Genomic DNA, 15,491 nt, shown 5'->3' with positions numbered 1-15,491 from the left:
AATTATGAATCTGATGATGAATCAAAGATGAATTAGGACATTGGTTGAGATGTAAGAAAGAAAGGTGACCAAACCTTCAAATTTTTTAGAAAATAATAAAGTGAGGTAAAGGGGGGGGGGGGGTTAGGAACCTCCTTGAGATCTTTCAAGCCACTTGGCCCACGTTGTCAAGTATCTGTCATGAGATAGCGACTCCCAACTAGACAGTTCCTCAACCTGAGCTGTTCTTAACAGCATTTAGAAAGCATTAAGAAGATTGCTTTACGGCAGCCCCATGGTACATAGACACAATGGTCGGGGGGGGACTATACTGACTTTTATAGGAGAGGTTTCTGGGCATGCTCTGTGACCTGTGCAGAGGTCGGGGGGAGCAGATAAGCTGTGATATCACCTATTGTGAATGGCGGATCCTGTCTTATCTGTCATTCTAACCCTGCCTGTAATGATATCACCTCTGTGTATAGCTAAGCAGGTAAGTCCAGTAAAGCAATCTGTACAGACCAAGAAGTGACGCCAATTATTATTCTTAGTGGCCAGTACAAAAACAGTAGGATTTTATGGTTATTGTTTAGATAAAGACATGGAAAATTAAAAATATCATCACCAAAAATGATTTAAAAATATTTAAAAATATGTTAAATAAAAACATGATTTAAATAATAGATCATTTTCTGATGACACATTCCTTTTCAGAGAGGCTGCCTACCATACTAAAAGCCCAAACAAAGGAGAAGGTTAACAAGTCAGGACAACAACTAAAATACATAAAGTGACTTCAAAAATTATATCAAGAAAATCATTGCATACACAATTTACATGTAGGCTGTAATTATGTGAGACAAAAAAGTTGATGGCAGTGTCCCTTTAAGAAGATGAGTCAGGAAATGTAATGATGTTGTCTCATCCTGGACAGTTGCATGTATTGAAAATACTGTACTTAGGGGGAGTTCAAACCTCTGTTCCAATTTTATGGAGTAGAAAAGTCGCTGATCTTGGCGCAGGTCCCTGTTTGCACCAAAATGTTGGACTTTTCCCCCTTTCTGACACTCTTGCCACTAGCTTAACAGTACAAAAACTTTGATAAAAAGCTACAAACATTTGTTAGGCCTAAATACATGTAAATCAATAATACTAGCCATCAATCACTGAGTTGGACCACCTATTCGCCCAAAATGAGCAGAGGTTTAAATGAATAAATTAGTAGTTATGCTGAATCATTTCCCACAAATATGTATATCTGTATGTGTATACCAGCGCCTTCAGATTGGACTGCATTTATCCTAATCCTCTGTGGTGCTGCCAGGGTCTCCTACTGGTTACAGCTGATCGCTGCTGATCTAAGCAACTGGATTGCCTATGATCGGCTTATATTCAACAAAAAAGTGGTCACTCTCAAGTCTCAAGTAGTCAGAAACTCTGGGTCAGAAGCAGAGAGTCACAGACTATATAAAATAATCCTATTTGTATGTTCTACATCCACTATGTCTATTGCCACTGACAGGATGCTCTATTTTTTTTATTCCATTTTCCTATCTGTGCTCATTGACTTAACTATGTTACAGGACCACACCATGTTCAGCAACTATAGTAACTGATTTTTAAGCATGCTTAAAGGGGTTGTCTGGGTTCAGAGCTGAACCCGGACATACCTCCATTTTCACCCAGGCACCCCCCCCCCCCCCCCCCCTGACTTGAGCATCGGAGCAGTTGATGCTCCGATGCTCTCCTTTTCCCTGCACAAAGGCATTTTCAAGAATTCCGGTGACGTACCGGGCTCTCCATGGGGCTGCCAGGAAGCCAGTAAAATGGCTAGAGCAGCGCTAAAGCACGCCCATCTGAGCCGGTGACATCACCGAACACACTTCCGCCCGGCAGTGTGTTATTGGAAACAAAAGAGCCCGTGCCCTGCGCGATCCAGCGCAGGGCAAGGGAGCACATCGGAGCATAAGATGCTCCGATGCCAACATCACGGGGGCTGCCTGGGTGAAACTAAGGGTAGGTCCGGGTTCAGCTCTGAACCCGGACAACCTCTTTAAAAATCACAATTGCCTGTTCATCTGGTAATTGGAGGTAGCATTACATTGCCAGATCATCGCTAACGAGCGTCCCTATGAATGCCCATTAGCGATGATCTGGCAGACAATCTGCCAGTGTAATGTAAGCTTTACTGCAGGTACTCCCCACAGATTACAGCTGATATCCGGAGGTCACAGCAGTGGGGCACTTTGTAATCATCTTTTGTTAAGGGACCCTTTTAGCAGGTAAGGATTATCCAAATCAGTCAAACCATTTAAAGGGATTTTCTGAGATTATAAAAAGGGGTCCGATTTACTCCCAGAAGCAGCGTCACTCTTGTATTTGCGCAATGCCTGGTATTAGGCTACTTTCACACTAGCGTTTTGGCTTTCTGTTTGCGAGATCCGTTCAGGGCTCTCAAAAGCCGTCCAAAACTGATCAGCTTTGTCCTAATGCATTCTGAATGGAAAAGGATCCGCCCAGAATGCATCAGTTTGCCTCCGTTCCGCCTCCATTCCACTCTGGAGGCTGCTTTCAGCGTGTTGCTGTCCGTCTGACGAAACTGAGCCAAACTGATCCGTCCTGGCACACAATGTTAGTCAATGGGGACGGATCCGCTTTCTCTGACACAATCTGGCACAATAGAAAACGCATCCGTCCCCCATTGACAGTCTATAAATGGGCACTATCCTGTGTTTTTCTTCATGGTAACATCTAGACATCCATCTTTGCCCAAATCTTGAGTGCCATATTGTTAATCTGCGTAACATTTTATAAAAATAGATGTGTCTTTCCGGGTCTGTGGAAAAATGGGTGCCAGTAGTGGTTGCCACCTATGGGTAGATTGAATATTTTACATCACATATTGACCTTCTTTTAAGTTTTATTAACTGCTATAAAGCCACATAGATAAGTCTATTGCTTCAGAATCATATCAGCAATTAAATTGGTAAAGTGGGGTCGTAAGGGTTAAAACATAACCGATCCTCCACCATTGCTGTTCCAGAACCGCCCCAGTACCCACTGCTCTCCACTTCCTGGTTTGGGGCATGACAAACAGGAAATGGCTTGGTCCAAGCTGTGACTGGCCCACAGGGAAACAGGTGACTTTTCCTATAATTAATCATATTGAAGCATCTTGCTGCTGCTGCCGCAGTGTGAGAAGATGATATTTGCATGTTGCTTGGGCAGCCCACTAAGCCAACGCCTGACTGAGGGGGGTCACTGCTGTGGCCAGTCTTTGGCTGACCAGGAAGTCCAGCGTTATAATGGAATATAACGGAAATTTAAGACAGAATGTAAAACGGAAGCCTTTGGGTATCTTTCTGATTTGCTCCATCCTAATGCATGTCTATGGGGCCAAATAACTCTGTTATAACGGAATTCCATAACGCCAATGCAAACCCGGTAGGTAGATAACATTTCCTTGATACACCTATTTAAGGGAACTATGCCTATAGTGAGCACCAAGCTAGAGACATATATTGAACAAATAGGGCCCATAGCGAATTCAAAATTGGGCCCTATTGCTAGTGCTGGTTCATGATGGATTCGGCTTTGCTAGGCTCCCTTTCTCTCCAACACTGACAAGCAAAAGGTTAACAATGTTTTAAACTTTTGACTTTCAGGTTCCATATCTCACCATCTACTACTGCTTCGAACGTGAGACTACCATAATTTTATAGACATCATCTTGGCTATCTCATACATAAATTGGACTTGCAACTACGGTATTTAGCATATGAATAATTATGCAGATTCTTGTCATGTAACTGCATTGTTAATGTTTTGCTCCTGGTGGTGGAACAATCTTTTACTTTACTTAAGGTTTATTCCCAAGCGAAAGGTCACTGGTTCGAATCCAGGAGCAGCCATGAAGAAGATTTCCCAAGAAAAGAGAAACAGCGTCATCCAGCTCATCGATAGCGGTATCTCGGCCAAGAAAATTGCCAAATTGCATCTTGTGAGTGCCATGACAGTTGGAAGAATACGAAATGAAGTATGTCCATCCATTCCAAAGCCAAGAGGTGGACGTCCAGGCAAAATATCGTAGTCAACAAGTTGGCTCATCACAAGGTCTATCAGTTCTGGCGCGACAAACACAGCAGTGGAGGTGACTCGTATGCATCGTAATAGTGAGATCACAGACGTCCATGCAAGCACCGTGCAACGTGCATTACACAAGTCTGGAATAGTGGCCCTAAAAAATTGAAGAAGCGTTGACTTCAATATCGTCATAAGAATCATCGGCTCTAGTTGAACAGTGGACAGTAGAAGATTGGAAATGAGTGTTTTGGAGCAAAAGACGAAAGACAATAGACTGGGCTCTTATGGGTGCAAATGGGTCTGGAAGAAACAAGGGAAAAGGGGGCTAACGGACTGAGAAATTAAAGGAACTGTCAAGTTCTGTGGAGGAAGCCTGATAATATGGGATTGTTTCACATCCAAAGGCATTGGATACTTGATCAGGATCGATGGTGGTCTCAATGCTGAGCTGTATGTGAGTATCCTACAAGATGAGTTACTTTGTACCCTTGAGTACTATGGGTACAAAAGTATGACAGGACAACGACCCGAAGCATACGTCGAGATTGGCAAAGAAATGGTTCAATGACAATGAAGTAGAGGTGCTGGATTGGCCCCCACAGTCCCCAGACCTCAACCCAATTGAACACTTGTGGGTAGAGTTGAAGAAAAAGTTATATTCTTACCGAAGTGAGTCAACCAGTATGCACCAACATTGGGAACGTGTAGAAGAGACCTGGGAACAGATTTCGGATGAGACATGCTTTAATGTCATCAAGAGGCTGTCCAGAGGGATTTAGTGTTAAAAGCCAAAGGTGGATTTACAAAATACTAACAAAATAATACAAATTTTAATTTAGAATTTTAGCAAAACAGTAATAATGCAGTTACATGACAAGAATCTGCATAACTAATCGTATGCTGAATAGCTGCAAGTCCAATTTATGTATGAGATAGCCAAGACGATTGTCTATAAAGTGATGGCAGTCTCACGTTCGAAGCTGTAGTGGATGATGAGATATGGAGCCTGAAAGTCAAAAGTTCAAAACATTGTTACCCTTTTGCTCGTTAATGTATATCCTGCCTCGCCCCACAGCCCATCAGCAACATATCCGATAATTCGTTTTTTGTTACCTTGCTGATGGGAAGCTGGACTTAATCTTAGATTTACCTTGAAAAGGTACTCAGGACAAAGAAGGCAGCGAGTTTAAAGAAATATTACTGCATTCGACTTGTCCTGGCATGTGCACAGACAATCTGTGGTTTAAGGTGATTTACAGTACAGAACCTAATGTTGTAGTGGTCTGTATTACAAGGGCATACACACCATACAGACTGCAGGGGGGCCTGGAGACAGGGGGCCCAGCTCAGGTTGGCAATGTTTTAATGGGTGGTCATTCCAGGGCCGATCTTAGGTTCTCTGCTGCCTGAGGCGAAAATATAAATGCTAAACACATATTTTTATGGACAATGCATTCCGTACTACCAAACATACAGGAGAACACAGAGCTACATACCTCTTACATCCAGTGATGTCTCCTCTTCATTTTCTGCACTGGTAACAGACCACTATGAGGAGTTTCAGCCATGTCTCATCTCTGCCACACAAATTAATCCTCCCAATCTTAGTGCCCCAACAGTGTCATCCTGCTGCTACCCCCCCCCCTGTAGTGCCAGTATGTGTAATGCCCCTCTGCCCCCCCATAGTGTCAGAATATATAAAGCTCCCCCTATACCCCCTTTAATGCCAGTATATAATGCTCCAACATCCCCCTCGTAGCACCAGTATAAAGCTCTTCTATACCCCCCTGTGGTGTCAGCTTATAATGCTCCCCAATCCAATTGGAAATCCAATAGAGTTTAGCATTTTCAGGAACACTTTATTGGCGCTGTACGGAGGGGCACACTGTGGCTGTGAAGCTTCTTTCAGGCTTTCTCCCACTTGCTTTACATCTTCTTTCAGCTCACTGGCACGCTCCTCGGAGGCCGGACCTAGCCTATTCTGTTCTCATTGGCTCCTCCTACACCTTATAGGGTTGCACGGCACGCACTCACTGACACCAACACACATAGTTATAGACTATAGACGTCCCTCTGACCCGCCTACCGGTGAAGTGAATCAGTGGTCAGCATTATAACGCTCACCATTTTGTTTTAAAGTAACATACACACCATGGAGGGTATAAGGTGTGACCCCTTATAAGTGACTGAAATGATAATTTTCACATGAATACATTGTGACACATAGCAAAGATTTTTTGTTGTACTGTGTTTTTTCCCAATACTTAGGTGACCACAAGTGCGTCATATGTGTGCAAGTAACTGGTCTGTCATTCCCTCTTCCTTACAAGCTTGATTTATAGAGTCGTTAAGGAGGCAGTAAGATCCAGTATGACAAAATTTTAGCCTGGAGAAATAGAGTTGGATTCAGATCTTTCACATGTCAGGAGCTTGATGATAAGACGTCAACATCTGAGATACCTTCCAGATAATGAAGAACATCAGATAAAAAGAGCAGGGAGGACCCGAGGGGAGCGCAGATCCCACCCTGAGATATCCGCATTCTTTAGCAGAATATGTTAAATGGCAGAACAACATATACGACCTGCAGTGTCTCCTATAAATGCATGTTTGACGGCTCAGTCAGGAGCCATGTAATTGTAATGGCCTCGAAGCAACAACATTTTCTTAGCATTCCACGATAACAATCGTTTCACTCCAAGCTACACACACGTGAATAATTAGCTCTGGTTTGCGGCCAAGAGATTTTCATTGGTGTTTCGAAAAAACAAACCCTGGCCCTCATTTATCAAAACTGTCTAAGGCTACTTTCACACTCGCGTTTTGGGCGGATCCGTGATAGATCTTCAAAAATGGTTCCGTTACAATAATACAACAGTATGCATCTGGAAAGGATCCGTCTGTATCTTAGCCAAGACGGATCAGTCATGAACCCCATTGAAAGTCAAGAGGAGACGGATCCGTTTTCTATTGTGCCAGATTGTGTCAGAGAAAACGGATCCGTCCCCATTGACTTACATTGTGTGCCAGGACGTTTGGCTCAGTTTCGTCAAGCGGACAGCAAAACGCTGCAGGCGGCCTCCAGAGTGGAATGGAGACGGATCGGAGGCAAACTGATGCATTCTGAGCGGATCCTTTCCCATTCAGAATGCAATAGGGCAAAACTGATACGTTTTGGACCGTTTCTGAGAGCCCATGACGGATCTCACAAACGGAAAGCCAATACGCGAGTGTGAAAGTAGCCTAACAGGAAAACCAATTCAACCAGTCAGAGCTCACCTTTCATTTTTCCTGAACTGGTTTCTGTGGGCAACTAATGGTAGGTTCACATCTGCGTTCTGGATTCCGTTATGGCTTTCCATTATATCATGGTTATAACGGAAAATAACGGAATCCATAAGACGGAAGGACGGATCAGTTATACTGCCTATAGACTTGTATTATGACAGAATGCAAAACGGAAGCCTTTAAAAGGCATTCCATCTTAATAGAAGTCTAAGGGAGTCATAACGGATCCGTCCCGTTTCCGCTATGCAGAACGGAGAAAAAAGACTTTGTTTTTCGTCTTGCATAACGGGAACCTGACGGATCCGTTATGATTCCCATAGACTTCTGTGAAGACGGATCAAAACAGAATGCCTCTTAAAGGCTTCCGTTTTGACTTCTGTCTTATGGATTCCGTTATTTTCCTTTATAACCATATAACCAAATTTAAAGGACCTCACCAGGAGGCCCCTTATTGCACAGGATGTTAGCAGTTTATGTGCGAACTCCATAGATGTTAAAGGGGTTATCCCATAATTGATGTAGAAAATTTAAATTATATATACCCTAGTACATGACAGTCTATTTCTAACAAAGCTAGAACCAGCTTCACATGGATCCAGAGATCTCCACATTCATTGCTCCAATTGTTCTGCTAAATGTATTTCATGATGGCAGCTTAGGTGGCGTGTCCTTTATCAGGGGACATGTCCTGTCTGCTGCAGCTAGTGGCAGTTGAAGAATGGATATGAGAAATTAGAAACAAAAAATACAGCAGTTTGTGCTATACAGATAGATTTAATTGAATAACTCAATAGCTAAAATACATTTTTAATTACATGCAATTACAAACGTATTCAGATCCAGTTGATTTGAAAACTGTACAATGTTTTTCATGGGACAACTTCTTTCTGTCATTTTTTTTTCTTCCTTTTCATCTTTAAGTGTTGCTTTGTTACACCAATACAATTAACTTGGGCCAACGTGGAGAGATGGATGGGCAAGTGCACTACCCTCTCCATGGTAGTTCATGTGAGTAGCGCCCAGGGAAGGAGAATCAGTGCGGACTGGAAATAGATGCACAGAGTTGTTCCAGTCAGTGCATGTGAGGGCAGAACTGTTCCTGGAGGAGCACATGTGAGCTGTGTGCAGAGAAGCTGTATGTAAGGGGGTTGATTAGTCTCAGCCCTTATACTTGATCTTTTTAGACAGTAAATGATGGCAGAAGGAATCGGTTAGACACAGCTGTAACTTAAAACCAATTTATTTTTATTTTTTTCATACTTAACTCATATGGGGGAACAAGTTTGCTGCTTACAAAAGTCTCACAAGTGGGAACTGGCTTAATGGTTATAGCAGTCTCCTTAGAGGCAACTGGGTTAATGGTTACAGCAGTCTCTTTAGAGGCAACTGGCTTAATGGTTACAGCAGTTTCTTTAGAAGCAACTGACTTAATGGTTACAGAAGTCTCATTAGAGGCTACTGGGTTAATGGTTACAGCAGTCTCTTTAGAGGCAACTGGCTTAATGGTTACAGCAGTCTCTTTAGAGGCAACTGTCTTAATGGTTACAGCAGTCTCTTTAGAGGCAACTGTCTTAATGGTTACAGCAGTCTCTTTAGAGGCAACTGGCTTGATGGTTACAGCAGTCTCTTTAGAGGCAACTGGCTTAATGGTTACAGCAGTCTCTTTAGAGGCAACTGTCTTAATGGTTACAGCAGTCTCTTTAGAGGCAACTGGCTTGATGGTTACAGCAGTCTCCTTAAAGATAACTGGTTTAAAGGTTATAGCATTATAGCAGTTTCTTTAGAGGCAACTGGCTTGATGGTTATAGCAGTCTCCTTAAAGATAACTGGTTTAAAGGTTATAGCAGTTTCTTTAGAGGAAACTGGCTTAGTGGTTACAGTAGTCTCTTTATAGACAAATGGCTTAGTGATAATAGCAGTCTCTATAGAGGCAACTGGCTTAGTGGTTACAGTAATTTCATTAGAGATAACTGGCTTAAAGGTTATAGCAGTTTCTTTAGAGGCAACTGGCTTAGTGGTTACAGTAGTCTCTTTATAGGCAACTGGCTTAGTAATAATAGCAGTCTCTATAGAGGCAACTGGCTTAGTGGTTACAGTAATCTCATTAGAGATAACTGGCTTAAAGGTTATAGCAGTTTCTTTAGAGGCAACTGGCTTAGTGGTTATAGCAGTCTCTATAGAGGCAACTGGCTTAGTGGTTATGAAAGTCTCCTGAGAGGTGACAGGCGTTCTCACTCCTCCGGCAGCAGCAGCTTTGTCCGGCAGTGTCCCTTTTAGTAAGATGAAGATAGCTCATTGCATGAAAACCTTTTATAAACTTTGTCACTAAACAACTATCTATTATGTGCACAGGAAAATGTGTCCATGCCTCTATAATCATGTTGGCTGATACCCAGATAAGATTTCCGGTTTACACTCCTCTCCAGCCCCTACCTGTATCTTGTGCAGTGTTATGACGAGTCATACAATAGGTGACAGTAATGTAGTTATTGAAGTTATTATACTCTTGAGTCTATACGTAGATAAGCGGCTGTCTGGAAGGGTTCAGGAATACACGTAAACAACATGACGTGAAGTGAAGGTGCAGCTGTCATATCACAAAGACGGATATAATACTAAACCAGGTGTAACTCTGGTGTAGGTGTAGGACGGGCGATCGTGTCCATGCTGGTTGTGAAAAATTTAATTAGTCACTGCTGACCTGATTCTGGGGATGACGTATCAATATATCTACAACAGTGCAATGGAGCACGTAATGACTGATGGCATATTGCCATCAGTATATGATCATACAGATCTGATTGCCAGGATATCCATCGATCAGGAGTGCAGCCGCCTGTTCAGCTTTTATTAGACGCATCACTGTCAGGGGTGGATTTGACCACCATAAGGACAATACAATTGCACAGGGTCCCAGAGTTCACGGGGCTCCCTGTTGCACCTGGCAGCTGGGTTCCCACAGCCTCCAGGCATCAGCACCACTATTAGCTGCATCCCTGTCCTTAGGAAGCACATACAGTTGAACATTGTGGTTAGGCGGGGAACTAATGGCCGAACATTCATCCTGCGATCAACGGTTTGGTGCTGGCAGGTAACTAGGCAGTGTAGGCACATCATCACTGCGTCTACCAGTGAGACAGACTGAAAAAGATCTGCAGTGAGAGACATGATCTTCGGGCTAGGGGAGTATTCATTTTCGAGACACTAAAGGGCAGTGTCGGACTGGGGTACCTAGGGCCCACCAGTAAAATTTATTTTGGGGTCCCACAGTACAGATACATTCAAATACATTGCCTGTCCCAAAAAAAAGTTGCCACCCAAAAAAAGCCTTTAGCTTTGATCACGGCACGAATTCTCTGTGGCATTGTTTCGATAAGCTTCTGCAATGTCACAAGATTTATTTCCATCCAGTGTTGCATTAATTTTTCACCAAGATCTTGCATTGATGATGGCAGAGTCTGACCGCTGTGCAAAGCCTTCTCCAGCACATCCCAAAGATTCTCAATAGGGTTAAGGTCTGGACTCTGTGGTGGCCAATCCATGTGTGAAAATGATGTCTCATGCTCCCTGAACCATTCTTTCACAATTTGAGCCCGATGAATCCTGGCATTGTCATCTTGGAATATGCCCGTGCCATCAGGGAAGAAAAGATCCATTGATGTAATGCCCTGGTCATTCAGTATGTTCAGGTAGTCGCTGACCTCATTCTTGGAGCACATACTGTTGCTGAAACTAGACCTGACCAACTACAGCAACCCCAGATCATAGCACTGCCCCCACAGGCTGGTACAGTAGGCACTAGGCATGATGGGTGCATCACTTCATTTGCCTCTCTTCTTACCCTGATGCGCCCATCACTCTGGAGCAGGGTAAATCTGGGCTCATCAGACCACATGACCTTCTTCCATTGCTCCAGAGTCCAATCTTTATGCTCCCCAGCAAATTGAAGCCTTTTTTTCTGGTTTGCCTCACTGATTAGTGGGTTTCTTACGGCTACACAGCTGTTCAGTCCCAATCCTTTAAGGTCCCTTCGCATTGTGATTGTAGAAATGCTCTTACTTTCACTATTAAACATAGCCCTGAGTTCTACTGTTGTTTTTCTTCAATTTGATTTCACCAAACGTTTACGTGATCGCCGATCACGATCATTCAGGATATTTTTTCCGCCACATTTCTTCCTCGAATACAATGGGTCCCCACTATCCTTCCAGTTTTTAATAATGCATTGGACAGTTCTTAACCCAATTTTAGTAGTTTCTGCAATCTCCTTAGATGTTTTCTCTGCTTGATGCATGACAATGATTTGACCCTTCTCAAACAGACTTACATCTTTTCCACGACCACGAGATGTGTCTTTCGACATGGTTGTTTAAGAAAGGAAAAGCAACTCATTGCACCAGTTGGGGTTAAATAACTTGTTGCCAGCTGAAAGATAATCGCCCATGCAGTAATTATCCAATAGGAGGCTCATAACTATTTGCTTAGTTAAATCCAGGTGGCGACTTTTCTTTTGGACAGGCAGTGTATAATAAATATTTTTTATATGAACATAGGTTGAGGTGCTGTACATTGAATATATGTATGTAGTGCAGTAAGTCTACTGTGTTATGTGCCACTTGTGCAGGGGGTGGGAGAATAGTGGGCCACCTTGCTCAGGGGCCCACCGGGGGATACCCCTGTACCACTGTGGGCCAGTCCGAGCCTGCTAAAAGGGCACCCTATTGTGTTGGGGGCACCATGTTGTGTTGGGGGTACATAAGGATATATCATACTGTATAAGGGGCACATAAGGAGGTTTCATATTGTGTGGGGTTACACAAAGGGTAAACATATTATCCATGTGAGGGAGTAGAGCTTAGCAGTGCAACATGGAGGAGCTTAGTGGTGCAACAGGAGCACCCAGACATAACTTTGCTTGGGGCCCAAGAAATGCCAACTCCGCCCCTGATTGCCTCCCCAAGTCCATGAGTATTTTATTACAGCTCAGGTCATTCAATTAAATGGAGAAAAGCTGCAACTCAGATACAGACCATGAACAGAGGTGGCGCCATGTCTGATAAAAGCTCCTGTTATTGTGAAGGTCAGAGAGGTCATACCTGAATTAATCACATATCAATAACTCATTTTGGCGACATATTACCGATTATTATCATTTCACTCTGAATAATAATTAGTATTACATAAAGATTATGTCACAGACTTTGGCCTCCTGCACACGACCGTTGTGGGTTTTACGGTCCGCAAAATGCGGATCCACAAAACACAGATGGCGTCCATGTGCGTTCCACGATTTGCAGAACGGCATGGACAGCCATTGATAGAACTGCCTATTGTCAGCAAAACGGACAAGAATAGGACAGGTTATATATTTTTTGCGGACCACAGAACGGAACAACGGATGCGGACAGCACACGGAGTGCTGTCCGCATCTTTTGATGCCCTATTGAAGTGAATGAGTCCGCATCCAAGCCACAAAAACTGCGCCTCGGATGTGTACCAAAACAACGGTCTTGTGCATGAGGCCTTTGCTGCACATTTGCTGGGAATTTTACCCTTTTGCATTCCACAACATTGAAATCTACTATCTGGTATTTAATGAGTTGTCCATAAATATAATATGGAGTCAATAAATTGATAAAAGTTTGCAGGTTTCATCAACGTGCTGTATTTAAAGGGCATCTGTCAGCAGATTTGTACCTATAAAACTGTCTGACCTTTTACATGTGAACTTGTGGTTTTTGTCTCCCCCGTTTGCTAATATTGTGATGTCTTTGGAAAGGAATAGCACAGCACAGTTTTAGCCCGCCCATGAGGGACAAATGTGAGCTTTGAAGTCTTTTCAGCTGGGACGGCCCTCTTTACAACCTCAGTAATAAGCTAAATTAAATGAACAATTCCATTTTAATACAACTTAAAATGAAATCTGGCACCCCTAAATTATTCCCAGGGAGATGACACAAAACTTGCTCCATAGACGGAAATTATAACTCATGGCATTTAGACAAATAGTCACATGATGTGGTGACTAAATCGGGAGGACAACATGAGGCAAGTGAACGCCATGGATCCGACAATGACTGTCTATGAACTATCCCTTTATACATTGAAACCAGATTGTGTTTGTAATGTTATTAGAACCAGAGTGCGCTTTGTACTTGTGTGTAGATTGTTATCCAGTTTGCTATTGATTATAAGCATAAGACTAAACAGGACATGGAAGTGTCTCAAACTTTGCGAAATTCCATGATCGGTATCTTCTGTCATTGGTGCCCGGAAATGTTGCAAGTAGTTAGCATCTGCGCAGCTTCTGAGCGTTAAAAATAGACAAGCAGTCGGTCAATGTCCAGTTAGCGGACACTCCAAAGAGGATAGAAAATTGTATCCACTCATACTAGTTGGCATGGGTTGACATGGGAAACCTAGAAGACGTTAGTAAGCTGGAAGAGAAATTGTGATATGCCGAGAATCGACTCTGGTCTGATGCAGGATAAAAATCCCTCTCATGGAATTAGCTTCTGGCAGCCTTCATGAGGACGTGCGGCTCACACAGCTGTAAATACTGAAGTAAACACATCTTGAAAAAATAACTATTATGTCATGCAAAGACAGACACTCAAACATTCAACATTTTTCATGGCCTTTGAGTTACAGTCTTTTCTGCATCAACCATCTTGTCCACCTCCATACACCCCAGAGTGCCACTACTACCTCACCCACCTACAGAACCAACCATCACTCATTCATTGTGCCACCACCATAAGGCCTCATGCACATGACCGTATTTACGGTCAGCATCCGATCCACATTTTTTAGTGGCTCAAATGTGGACCCATTCATTTGGGCTGTCCACATCCATTTGTCCATTCCATTGGCCCACAAAAAATAGAACATGTCCTTTTCTTGTCTGCTTTGCGGACAGGGATAGTATATTTCTACAGTTAAAATGGTGGCATGCACGTGGCCAGGATAGGCATTTTGCCGATTGCAAAGCACTTATGGACATGTGCATGAGGCTGTAAGGAACAATCGTTAGATAGGAGTTAATATTCTTCAACGGTGTTTTACAGGTCTACGTGAGATTACGAGACTATAAAGTTCTCAGTTTGAAACACCTTTCTACTACAGTCTTTGCTGCCATTGCTTTTATCAATTTTACTTAATCTCTCCACATTATGAGAAGGCCTTCCGCAGGTGCTGTAATAGCCCTGAGAATGGGCTCTATTGCACCGGCATACTTGAAATTCTGAGGCATCAATTGCCTACTTGATACTTACGCTGTCAATCCTTTCATTGACTTTACCTCTTTTTCCCATGATGGAATATCCCTCAGTGTGAAAAGCACCAATGGTCTACTTGAAACTGTGATTCACTGAGAATGCAGTACCTACCCCAGCTTAATTGGTTTTGCTTCCCCTTCTCATGGTGGATATATGTGCACTCTCTCTTACAAGAAAACATATCCATTTCAGTTTGGCACTGGTGATTTGGCACTGTTGCAGTGGCCATTCCACATAGTAGAACTGTTGGAATAACGTAAGAGAAGCCTGCATAATTATGCCAATATTTAATAATATTTTTTCAATATAATTGAAAGTGTCACCTGTCTTGGATAAATGTATAATATTCCATGTTGAATGTGCATTAATGTAATAGTAGTGCTATGTCGACCACATGTCAATAGCAGGTGGCAAGATTGAAGAGTGAGCTTGGAAGCTGCTGCTGGAAACCAAGCAAGCAATACTCCTGTGTGTAACCAGCTAGCGAGTGGAGGTGATTATTAGTCATAAAGGTAAAACATGGCAATCATGGCAGAGAAGTTGAAGCTAGAGCAGAGGGTTACAAATAGGTTGCCAAGTTCGTAGAGAACTATTCTTGTCTGCAAAATGGATAGGAATAGGACATGTTACATTTTTTTTGTGGGGCCGCGGAAAAGAAATATGTATGTGCGGTCTGCATCTTTTGCAGACCCATTGAAATGAATGGGTCGCATTCGATCTGCAAAAAATGTGGACCAAAAATACGGTCCTGTGAATGGGCCTTAGGATATGGCGACACTGTCAGGTTTCCTGATGCAGTTTTGGACACCAAAATCCGGAGTGAATCATAAAAGGGGAGAAAGTATTAAGCTCAGGTATAATTTC

General features: G+C 42.9%; 1 protein-coding gene across 1 annotated transcript in view; it reads right to left on the bottom strand.

The window, feature by feature from the left end:
- LOC122931327 (matrix metalloproteinase-18-like) overlaps nucleotides 1-14,663 on the bottom strand; it is a 48,876-nt gene extending 34,213 nt beyond the window's left edge. Inside the window, exons 1-3 of the mRNA XM_044285391.1 lie at nucleotides 14,651-14,663; nucleotides 9,178-9,620; nucleotides 8,611-9,085 (exon numbers count right to left, since the gene is read on the bottom strand). Coding sequence (XP_044141326.1) covers nucleotides 8,611-9,085; nucleotides 9,178-9,620; nucleotides 14,651-14,663 — 931 coding nt within the window. The remainder of the gene's footprint in view (nucleotides 1-8,610; nucleotides 9,086-9,177; nucleotides 9,621-14,650) is intronic.
- Nucleotides 14,664-15,491: the final 828 nt, after the last annotated feature.

Source organism: Bufo gargarizans, chromosome 3 (assembly GCF_014858855.1).
Source record: "Bufo gargarizans isolate SCDJY-AF-19 chromosome 3, ASM1485885v1, whole genome shotgun sequence".
Classification (NCBI taxonomy): domain Eukaryota; kingdom Metazoa; phylum Chordata; class Amphibia; order Anura; family Bufonidae; genus Bufo; species Bufo gargarizans.
Note: the sequence above shows the minus strand (reverse complement) of the source record. Positions and strands in the feature narration are given on the sequence as shown.